We start from the raw sequence: 12,282 nt of genomic DNA, 5'->3' as shown, positions 1-12,282 counted from the left end.
GTAGTTTGCTTTTGCTGGTGCAGCTGGAAGGCTTGGACCTAGAAAATCCTCAACTATAATGTTGGCAGTCTCCCTTGGGAAATGTGGGTTTTTAAGGGAGTGGGTTTTTTAAAAATCAAAATCGCCATAGTAACATGGCACCATTCATCTGAAAATCATGCTTTTAGATGTTACCAGGTATCTCTCTCTCTCTCTCTCTCTCTCTCTCTCTCTCTCACACACACACACACACACACACACACACACACACACACACACACACAAAATTACTCCATTTCCCCAAAAAAGAAAGAGAAGCACTTAGCAATCAAAATACATCCCACCTTGATGTATTGGGTCAAGTCTGGCCTCCCATTGACTCGGTCTCAGGAAGAATTGCCAAATGGCAAGCCCCACGGGCACTGGATGCTGGGCGCGCCGGGGGCCAACTTCATCACACCCGACCCATTTCAGAAGAATCTGGTAGCTCCCAGAAGCTCTGCTAGCAGGCGAGGCAGGTCCCAGGGGAGAGGAAGGAGGCTCACCTGACTGTCTCCTTGTCCAGGCACAATGACTAAGCAGCACTGGCCAGGGGGATACTATAGCATAAGCTGATTTTAAAAGCACACAGATGGACTGGGATGCCATTTAAAACACCATTTGTAGTAAATCTGCTTTTGGAAATACCTTAGCACTGCACATTTTGATAGAATGCTGTCCTCCCTGGCTTTATCCCTGGTATTCATTCTGCGGGGAAGATATTCCTGAGAATTGAATTTAGCTTTCTGGTCTTCAGAGTCATTCTTCTCAACTTTTTCATAGTGGATATTCTCTCTCTCTTTCTCTCTCTCTCTTTCTCTTTCTCTTTCTCTTTCTCTTTTGCCTCCTCTTCCGACCCTTGGCTAAATTTCTTTCCCCAGTAGCCAAGGGGTAACTTGGGGTTTTGTTTGTATTTGAGTGAATCAGTCCTGCCCAAATAAAGGAATCTGGGGCAGAGGAAAAGCCCTTTTTCTCCCCATTAGAAATTCATCCTTTGGGTACTTAGAAGCAGACAAGAGAATGGAAAGCCTGCCAATTAGGCACTGCCTCGCTGCCCAGGCTCCCTTGCCCCAGTGCGGGTGTGGTGGGCAGCTGGGGGCCTTCCTCATCTCCCCTGCAGGGGTGATCTGGATGCCTGTTCATGAGCCGATCCTTTTCCCAGATATCTGTAGTTAATGTGCAGATTCCACCCGGTGCATGGTGCGTCACTGCAGCTCTCTGGGCCGTTGGGGTTGAAATAGTCGAGTGAACCGTGCCAAATAGATTTGTCAAGTCTGCTGCAGTTTGATTTGATGCCACAAGGGGCAGGTGGGGTGAGGAGGGAACTTGGGGGCAGTTGGGGGAGAGGTTTCGTCCACACCGGGTGCTACCACTGAGTTTCTTTGTAGCCGTTGGATGACGGGCACTGTGCCAAGCTAGCTAGTGCTCAGTGGTGGGCTTGAAAGTGAAATTTCAAACAACAGCACCTAGTGGAACAGCAAAGCAGAGATGAAGGCAGCAGCCTGCTCTGCTCTGTGGTGGTGCAGGGGGAAGGTGTGCAAACGCCTTCCCAGTGCGCAGGGAGGGAAGTGGGGATTGTGGCATTTGGGGCAGAAATGTGGGAACTTGATTTCAATTCCCTGGTCACTGTCAACACCAATGCAGTGTACCAAAGACCAGGGAATTGGGGAAATCGGAGAAAAGCAAGATTAATGAGCACTCAGGGTGGTGGGGGGTGGCTGTCCTGTGTCTTTGCAAAACACTGTTTACAGTTTGGACCCAGGCTGGGCTGAGGCAAGGCCTATGGAGGAATGACTTCCTCTTGCTGCCAGGAGGTGAGGAAAACTAAGGAACTCTTTCCCAGCTTTTCCCACACAGTGAGCAGCCTCTTCTTAGTTTCTTTCCATCCAACAGGTAATCATGAGGTTGCCTATGAGAAGGCCTCCTCCTGGCCCAGTGCAGCCTGGCTACACGGGCCACAAGCACTGCACATCCCCAAATCCGTATCCAACTCCACATGGCGTAAATATGGAACCTATGATTTTCATATAGGGCGGGACCTCCTGATGCATATTTATGGCTTAACCACAAGGCAGAGAGCTCGTCTGCCAGATGGAACCCATATTCAACCCTTGCACTCCCTTAGATTATACAAATTGCTTCACATACATTTCTTCAGAAACCACAAGCAGAAACTACTGCTTTTGCTCTTCCCGGCTGGATTAGCAACACCCCAGACACAGACATAGCATTGCCAATGCAATAGTAGAAGGCTCACACATGTGGGCATAATTATAGGGACAGTTAGGTACACACACACACACCACGAGAGGTGAGTGGAGCTCAAAGGCACAAGGCCTCGGTCAAGGTCCTGTCCTCTGAGGAGGTGAGTCCACGAGTCAGCACTGGAAGGGTCGGCTGCACCTGAGGAATGGAGCAATGACAGGTGTCAGGACAGAGACCATTGCCCTAACATATCTAAGCAAAAGCCCTTATCTTCAGTCCTGCCTCATTTGGCAAATGCGGGTGTTTTTCTTGTTAACCAGAGTAACTCTCCAAATTAACCCTGGTCAACTTGCTCTTAGTCAAAGCATTGCTGTGCCGTGCTGATGTATTTGGAAGAAACCTGGGCTAAAAGAGAGTCTGTGGGGCTGCCAAATACCCTCTGATGGCCAGACGGAGGGTGGAAGGGTGGGGACAGTGTTGAGGCTCGGGTCCAAGAGTTTTCAGAATTACCCTCTAATAAGTGGCAGAAGTGGCAGGAATGCACTAAGCTCGTCATATTAATGTAACAATGACTCCAAGGGACTCAGAAAAGCCTCAGGCAGAGGCTTATTTGCTTCAGAATTTCACAGTGTTTCACAGACTGTAGAATTGAAGCTCTCAGAGACTAAGTAGCTTGCCCCAGGGACTGGGGAACCATGCTGTCCCCATGAAAGGAGCCTGGTCGCCAGGCTTGGATTTCCAGGCTGGTACTCTCAACAGTCTGACCTCAGACTTGCTCCCCATCTTGCATCCAGAGGGAAACTGGCTTGAGGTGTGCATTTTCCTGGAGAGCCTCTGCTTCGGTGGAGGTCTGAACGCAAGATGGGCTTGGGCTCCGCCACAGAACTGTGAGGATAGAGAGCTGAAAGAAGTTGCTATTTGTTTGATTTGGCCACATCCTTTCAAAACAAATAAACACCCCACTTCAAAAATCCTCTATCCTATATTTATTTTCTAAATTAAAACAAATCATTTTTAAATCAGAGACTTGAGAGAAGGGAGAGAGAGCGGTGTCAGAAAACCAAACCCCCAAATCAGTTGGCTAACAGAAGCACATGACATCTATTTTCCAATCTTCTTAGAGGATGTGCTGCGTGACCTTGCAAATGTCTCTTAGTGGCTCCGTGCCTCAGTATCCCCACCACCAAATGGAATGGGGCCGCAGCTTCTGTAGGCAAAGCACCTTGGGATCTGCAGATGGAAGGCTCTCTGCAGATATAATTAATGTATTAGACCCACAAAGCTCTTCTTGAGTAGAAGCAAGTTGCCAATTTAAAAAGTAACAAGGTCCCATGAGATATTTATCAGCCTCTTTTAAAATCATAGGTCCGGAATGGACCATGATAAGTCATCCAGGCCTTTTCCTGCAGCCGCTGGAGCCTGCACTTACACAGCCTGGGGTATGCGCGCTCCATCCTAGCCTCGTTCTTCTGCTAAGGATGCAGTGATTCCTCCAGCTGATCTTTTGGGTTTGCAAAAGAAACTTTTTTCTAACCTCCTAGTGGGTGACTGGCTTCTCCTTCTTCCTTTTGTGGCAGTAATTTTGTTTGTCACATGTAAGATTGGGACAATGCCTCAAACCATCCTGGGCACCAGCCTCCAGAAGTCCTGGATACAGTGGCATCATCTAACCATGGGTAGGTGTGCTCTGAAGAGGGCCGATACCCTTTCCAAGTTCAAGTCCCTCAGTCTGTCTGCTCCCTCAATTATAACTGAGGAGAATCCAGTGCCCAAGGTAATTAAGTTTGTCCCTTATCCGTTTGCCATAGGATGAGCTCAGACCTTTAGCCTCTCCACTTAGGAAGCTCAAGGGAAAATTTCATTACACATAAGCTTGGACCTTTCCTCTATCAGGCTGCCATGGCCAGCGTCACCCAGCTCCCACGGGCACCGAACTGTCTCCAGGAGCTGAGGCCACCTCCCTGGCATGTACAGCCTTGATGCTAAAGCAGTCTTCTCACTCCCAGGCCAAGTGTACACAGATGCCAGCAACAAAGAGCAGACAGAGGGGATGTGGACAGGCGCTGTGATTTTGCTTGGGCTGAGGAAATGCTCTCCTTGCCCCCACCCGCTAGATGAGCATTGGAGCAGAGGCCTCACCTGGTAGATGGTCACACTCTGTGCTGTCACCATGTCCCCATTCTATGGTTTGCTGAGGCTCCACCCGAAGAGGTATGCAGGTGGCAGGGGCACTCTGGAACCTCACTGCCTGTTCCCTTGGCTCTCTTCTGCCCACGTGGGAATTAAAGGCACCTCCTTGAAAAAAGCCGCAAACGTCTGTGTTAGGAGGCTTTCAGGTGTGGAGCACCTGTGTTTCTCCCTCCGTCTTGACAGGAGGACGTTGGCCATCCCCGTCCAGCCTGATCGTTGCTCTTCCCCCGCCCCACGCTCCTCCAGGCCCGGCTCCCTGAGCTCCCCTCCACTCCTCTCTTCCCTGGTGCTTTCCCCTCTCCAGCCCTGAAACCCTAATCCTGTTAGTGTGCTGTGCTCCAGGGCTCAGCGTCTCGATGGGGGTAACATAATCCTGTAGTAAATCTAGCAGGGCCCACAAGGCCCACACAGATGGGGATGTGCACATCCCCCCGGCCACCCCCAGAACCAAGCACCCTGCTCCTGTGACAGGAAAACCGCTTGATGACAAAAACAGCCCCAAAGTAAAGGAGGATGAGCACAGAGGTCATCACAGTCATTAGTGAGCATTTGGTTGTCAGGGAGCTTCTTTGCCGACCCCCCTCCCCATCCTCTCTTAATCTGTCTCTTTTACACACACACACATCCCTTCTGACTCTGTATCTGGCTAAGTTCCCACATCCACTAGAATGAAAGAAGCTTTAAAAGAATTTTTTTACAGTCTTTAAGGGGGAGTTTTAAAAGAGAAGTATCAGGACTGTGACTTACAAACAATAACAAGCCCATTGCCATAGCATCATTTTCCCCCAGTGCAGCAGTTCCCTCCCTCCTCCTTGCCTGTTTGGTGCAACAAATTAATTAAACAGGATGGCATTCATTGATTAACAATTTATTTTTACATGTAGACCCGGTGGCTGGTTTTAGAGCGCTTGCAAGGGAAGGGGTGAGAGAGGGAGGACAGGCACCGGGTTCTGCAGTCAGGATCAGTTGGTCTAATTGTTTCTGAGAATGATTTTTAAAACCTGCTACCCGTTCCCCAGTTTCTGCCACCGTTCTCTTCTGCCTGCTTTGTTCTCCTTCTCCTTGAGTGTCTGTGCCAAGTAGATTGAAAAGGAGAACTTTAGATGCAATGAAACATTTATTAGTGGAGAGAAATATTTATTAAAAAGAAGAAGAATATCTCATGCACAATTTCTACCTCAGGGCTCCAGCACTGTGCTGTCTTTGAAAAAGATAGCTTTCTTTGCAGTCCCTGGGGCTGGCTGAGTTCAGATATTTACAGCAAAATAGAAGTAAACAGTAGGTCACACCATAGGTAATGAAGAGACAGGTGTATGCAGGCTGAAAACCGAAGCTCTGCTCAAATCGGAAGGAGAGACAGCGTCTGTCCACCGAAGGGCCTGCCTCATTTGGGAAGGTTAAAACAGCCAGGTAATCCCGTGAACCAACGCTGCGTCTGTCCTTCTAGGCCCCCAAGGACTTTGACAGAATCTTCTTGTTGGCCCTGTGGGGCAGGCACAGTGACATGCAGCATGGACACTGTCCTAGGCACCTGGATGTGGATAGCCAAGAGTACTGGTGTATAGGAAAGGGATTCAGCTCAGGCAGAAATGCCCCTGCCTCGAGGCCTGGAAGGTAGGCAGGCTGCAATGCTCACTGTCATTAGCCGTGCCAGAGTCACTGCATGGTCTTCAAAAAAATTGAGGGGTGAGCAAAGGAGAGGTGGCTGTGACTAGAAATGGGGTGAGAAACAGAGAAAAAATGACCTCAAAAAACATCAGTGATGTGCTCTGACTAGATGTTTCTTACTAGATTTTATAGATGATAGATAGATAGATATAATTTTCTTTTATATTATACTGTCCATGCCTGGTGGACTCACTGGCATGGTCAAAACTCAGATTTTCTTTTCCTGGGGGGTGGTGTAGATAACTACTAAACTGGAATGTTGGATAGCAGCCAGTTTAATTGGCAGATCCCCTCCTCCCCCAGAGGTGCAAATCAGAAAATCCATGAAATGCTGCTGGTTTTCAGATTCTGTCTTACTGAAAATAAACCAAAGGTCTCAAGAATCAATTGGAAAATGTTGGATTATGTTCAGAATTCAGTGAGGGACCAAATGGATTATCCAGACCACTTTGTACCCGGAATTTTTTTTTGAACTTGGTTTACAGAAATTCACTTGAAGAAATCTTTATGTTCAACATCACTTCTTTTTTTAACACACATACACACATATTTTAAGTAATTACAGCATAATCAACACTGTCCCCAGAAAGCTAGGGTCACCTTGAACATACTTCTGATTTTCCTTTGGGTGGTAAACAACCATAGTAAGATTTTTCCTTTAAAATTAATAAAAATGTATATCCTCTGTGACATCCAGCTTTTAAAGCAGATGTTAAAATTCGATCATCGTGTTTGATATATGTCGATCTGGGTACATGGCAGTCCACTGATTTTTCTCGGCATTGCAGACACCTCACTGCAAAGTTATAGTCTGAAAATTTTGGGCTTCAAGGTGGGACCTGGGAGTCGTGGCCTTCAGAACTTGAATTCTCCCAATTGTCCAAAGACCCATTTGCTACTTGTGACTTGGCTTCTACTGTCATGGGTGTTGTGCAGACATTGGAGCCAGCAGGGAGGGCCGGTAAACTTTAGTGTCTATCTGCAAGCCTGTTATCGACTTTATTTTCCTGAAGGAGAAACCAAGGTATCTAAGGTTTATTGATTTGCCTATAGCGATTCAGCAAGTCGGCAGGGAATAGGGAATGAAACCAATTTCCTGGCACCGTTTCCCACGCACACAACCCCTTACCTTGCAATGCCTACACTGGAAGCCAAGAAACCATCTCAGGGAATTTGATCAGAAAATAGATGAAGGGTGATTCTAAAACCACAGAAGCATTGAGAAAGTCATAAAGATGTATAATATATGATAGCATTGACCGGCTATAAATAGGGGAGATGCAGGGAGAAAAATAGAGACCTTGTAAATCCATTGGGTCAGAAGAAATAGAAGCTGCTTAATATTTCATTAAAAATGGATTTTCATAAATTGCACTTTGATATCTTTGGGCAAAAGACAATATGTAAGGACTAAGGTGTTGTTATTCATTACTCTGTTATGAATAATTTGAACTGTTATTGAACCAACACATCAACAAGGTAGACTCTCCCTGTGAATGGGGCACTCACCAGGTGTCCTGGGCACTGTTTGAAGTGGATAAAAAATCCACAGCACTTGTCCACAAAAGCACTCAGGCTATCAGGGACAACGGGTAACTAAAATACCCATTACAAAGTGGACACTCTAGTGAAGAAAGGCCCAGAAGCAGGGGGCCAGAGAGGAACTTTCAAATCAACTCGTACAAGCCCCTCGCTTAACAGAGGAGGAAATTGGGGCCCGAGGGAGGCAGAGATATTTGCCCACACTTATGAGCTAATTAGCAGTAGAGCCTGGCTCCTGGCTTCTCATTCAGTGGGCAGTTTTTGCTTTTTCCACCAAGCCACACTCAGAGTGAGAGCTATGTTATAAATCTAATAAAATAAGATGATGTTCCTTCAGCAAAGGGTCCGGAGAACAGGGGGCAGATATGGATACAGGTCAAGGGCAAACAAGAAACCAGTAAGGAACTAGGCTCAGAAACATGAAGGATAATTTGAAGCCAAGTTGAAAAAAATCCTTCATTTGATGCCAGGGGTGGGAGCAGGGTGAGCAGAATGAAATTCAACTTGAGAGCCCAGGAAGAGGGCCGAGGGGAGATCAGCCGTGTGCTTCCCTCCCTCCCCGACAGATGCCCCTGCAGGCAGAGAGTAGGGGCGGGCGTCATCCAAAGCCTGTGGCCACACGTGTCTGCAGGAAGACCAGTCCCTTCCCAGGCACATTCCAAAAGCGTGTGCACCCCTTGCCCCCGTGCAGCCATGCTCACCCGCTCGCCACCCTCCCAAAGACGGCCCAAATACGCAACCGTTTCCTCCCTGAGGGAGGAAAGAAAAGGTTTCTTGGTGGTGTCTGCCAAGGCTGAGAAATGAAGGGGTCAGATAAGATAAAATTGGACATTAAAAACACATAAGACGTGCTGTGTTTCTAAACGGTACCAGCGTGGTGTGGATGCTGAGGCTTAGCAGCTGTGTTAAAGTTCAGCTCCACTCAACTCTCCAATTATGCATGCACATGACAAATAGAGCTATTTCCCCGATATGAACTCCTTAGCATCTCCTGATGGAGGCCACACACACACAGTCCCAGCACCTTCCTTGGGGAGCAGGCTGGTGGCGACCCCCCGCTGCTCACAGCACCCGTCAGAAATAAGCAAAGTGCTGCATTTGCTTCTTCCTTGCCAAAACAAAACAAAAAAACAAACAAAAGCCCTCTGCCTCCCATGAGTTCTGGGAGAGCTGATTAATGTCTTTCCCTTGGACTCAGTTCCCCCACCCCTTTCCTGACCACTGGGGTTCCCTTTCTCTGCATGGAGGGAGCAGGGTCACCTGCTCCCCGAGGGCCTTCTTCCAGGTATCTGGCCCTACCCCTCTGTCCTTCTTTCTCCTGGCCCCTCTTCTTCCCATGCTAACTTTGTCTTCTCACTGGTCCTTGTCCTCCATCCCTGTACAGGAAGCAGCAACATCCTGGGAGCGGGGTGTGGTCCACCAGTCCTTCCTCTGTGCTCCCGGCTGCCCGCAAGGCAGGGAGGAGGAAACTGACAGCCTTAGGAGAAACTGAGGGCTGTTCAGGGGAGCAGAGGGAGCAGCAAGCTGGGTGGGCAGGGTGGGAGCCATCACCAGATTTGGTAGGCTTAGAGCCAGAACAGTTGTTAAACTGAATATGGCAAAGCTATGAAAACCTGTTTCCTTCTTTGTCTTGAGCAAGCCACTTCCCTTCATTTAGTTGCAGAAGGTTTGATGTCTCTGCTCCACATCAGTGGTGTGCTATGAAATGGTTCTAACTTTAGACATTAGCACGTGGGAAATACAGAGGGCTCAAGGTTGCCAAATCATGTGGTTCACAGTTTATGGAGAAGAGAGGACTATACAGTTAATTGACTCTAAATTCCTGTGCTGTTCTTTGCCTTTCTTCAAAGCCATTCTAAGGTGGGATTATGAACTCACGCTGGGAGCACACCGCTGGACAGCAACTCGATTTCCATTCATCCCATGCTTAGAGACCTTAAGGGTTCCATGACTCCTAGCCACCAACATAAGCACCTCACATTTATTAAGAGATAAAAGTTAACCTAGGAAACCACAAGCTTAAAGCCTACAAATTTGGCAAGGGCCTTGGATCCAAGCAAGCATCTCTGAGCCTCAGTTTCCTCATCAATAAAGTTAAGATAACAATACTTATCTTCTGGGGGTATTGCAGACATAATTGTGTTTACAGTGTCTGGCTCAAAGGTATTCAGATATGCCAGTTTCCCATTCCTCTTGTCTCAGCCCTGTTGGTGCCCCAACACCAGGTATGTCCTGGGTGTCATGAGCTGAAGCACCTAGTTCCCCTATGCAGGAGAAATCACCGATTGCTGCAGAGTTGGCTGTGAGTAGATTTACAGAGTCCCTTGGTGGTACAGCTATGACAGGTATAGGAGTGATGGTTGGTTGGTTGGTTGGTTGGTTGGTTGGTTTTTATAGATTTAGAAGTGATGGTTCGTTGGTTGGTTTTTCCCTCTACCCTTATCCAGGGAAACCAAGAGAAATTCACATATACTTGCTCCAGTTACTTTTTGTTTTTTTAATGGAAACACAAAAAAAGCATAAGGTCCATATGGCAGCTATTGATTTGGACCATCTGGTGAGCCAGGACTTGTTCCTACCATGTTGAACCAGAAGCTGCTCCGAAAAGCCTTTCCTCCCATAAGAGACGTATTGGTCAGATGGGGAGAGGGATGGATTTCATTATAGGGCAGGGACTACAGTGAGAGGAAGCCAGAGCAGGACTCTGAGGGACTGCCTGCAACCCTGACCCTACAACAAAGACCAGAGAGAACCAAGAACGTGTTGATTGACACAGGGGCACTGGGAGTAGCGGGTGCCCCCTTACCATCTCCCCCGCTGGTGGGGTAGGACGGCATCAAGTAACTAACAAAAACAATTGTGGAGCACTTTATAATTGCAAAACACTCTGCAAGTATTCCTGGGTGCCTGCAACAGGACAAGAGGGAGTGTCAAGTTCACCCTCAAGAGTGAGGTCTGCTAGCCCTAAAAGATGACACACATTTTCCCTTCATTTGTAAAGAATATTCTACTTTTTTTCTCCCTCTTAGCTTCTGAAGTGTTTTCCTTTCAAGGCTCCTTCCTCTGCTTGCTCTCAGCCCAGGGGCAAAATTTTCCTTCCCTCTAAAAGTTTTTGTGAAGACTGTTTATTGTTTTCAAGTTGGAACAATGGGAGAATTTTTTTTTTTTTACAGTGTCTCTAAAACAGCCCCAAACAACAAACCCACTGATTATTTGTAAGCTTGAGGGAGATAAAAGTCAACAGGACTTTCCCACCCGCTTCAAAGACTGCTGAGCGGCTAAACTGCGAACAGGGATTTCAGTGATGTGGTTTGGTGTCTTGCGCTGCAGGTGTTTCAAGCCAACAACGATGCGACCGAGGTGGTTGTGAACAAGCTCCACACACCGCTGCTGACGAGGTTTGTCAGGATTCGCCCTCAGACCTGGTACTCGGGCATCGCCCTCCGGCTGGAGCTCTACGGCTGCCGGGTCACAGGTGAGGCGTGGGCTCCAGTGACAAGGGGAGCCGACTGCACGGCACGACCTTCCCAGCAGGATTGGCGCAGGGACTCAAGTCCTACCAGAATTTGTCTTTTCAGTGATTCATGCATTCAAGTATGTGTTTATTCAGCATCTACTATTTCTGCCAGCTGACATTTATCGAACACTAACTATGTACCAGGTTTCATTCTAAGCACCTAAGGTGTATTATCTTTTATTATCCTCATAAGGACTCTGTGTTGTAGGTATTATTCTCATCACATTACAGATGAGGAAACCAAGACTTAAAGAGCTAGGTCACCTAGTCAGCAAGGGGTGGAGCCAGGGTTTGAATCTAGGCAGTGAGTCCAAAGCCCAGGCTCTCCAATTACACTCTGTACTGCCTCGACAGGGGGCCAAGAGCCATGCACAGCTCTGTGGATACGGCGGTGAGCACCGACGACAGACCCGGTTCTGTGTGGGCACATGGACAAGCCGGGCAGACATATTAATGAACAAACTCGTAAATAAATGTAAAATCAAAACTATGATAACTGTCAGGAGACAGAAGCTTGTGATCCTTGGAAGTGCAGTGGAGGGGATTTGACCCAGTCTAGGAGGTCAAGGAGGACATCCTTGAGGAGGTGATGATTGAGCTGAGGTTAGAAGGCAGACTGACATTACCTGGTGAAGAGGGCAGGAAATGCACCAGGCAGTGGTCACAGCTTGCTCAATGGCACTGTGCCAAGAGAGACCAAAAGAGAAGGTAAGGAGGGCAGGCAAAGCGTGTGGGCTGAAACCCACAGAATATAGATTGGAGAGGACCAGAGTGGGAGCTGGGACTCCTTTAGGAGGTTGGTGCAGTGGTACAGATGAGAGATGATGGTGACTGGACAAGCCCCAGATATTTACGGATTGTCCAATCCCCTCTGTCTTGTGGGCTCAGCCCAGGGCAGGGAAGTTGCTTCTTTGACCTGGAAGGGTCTGCAGTGTACATCCATCCCTGCTTTCCTCCTAGTCATGCCAGCTCTGACGGGGACTGCTCCGCGGCACAACCCTGTTGGAGGCTTCCCGTTTAAACACTTTGCATTTGCACAGTCTCTGCATCTTTCACATCTTTCTTGCGCATCATCTTGTCTACCCTTTCTAACAACCTGTGAGGTCAGTGGGGCAGGAACTGATGAGAAAACCAAGGCTCAC

General features: G+C 48.0%; 1 protein-coding gene across 4 annotated transcripts in view; it reads left to right on the top strand.

The window, feature by feature from the left end:
* The window catches only part of NRP2 (neuropilin 2), a 114,364-nt gene that overhangs the window by 45,663 nt on the left and 56,419 nt on the right, over nt 1–12,282 (top strand). For all 4 annotated transcript variants that reach the window (XM_045560138.1, XM_045560140.1, XM_045560139.1 and 1 more), the window contains exon 8: nt 10,954–11,098. In XM_045560138.1, the coding sequence (XP_045416094.1) occupies nt 10,954–11,098 (145 nt within the window). The remainder of the gene's footprint in view (nt 1–10,953; nt 11,099–12,282) is intronic.

Source organism: Lemur catta, chromosome 8 (assembly GCF_020740605.2).
Source record: "Lemur catta isolate mLemCat1 chromosome 8, mLemCat1.pri, whole genome shotgun sequence".
Classification (NCBI taxonomy): domain Eukaryota; kingdom Metazoa; phylum Chordata; class Mammalia; order Primates; family Lemuridae; genus Lemur; species Lemur catta.
Note: the sequence above shows the minus strand (reverse complement) of the source record. Positions and strands in the feature narration are given on the sequence as shown.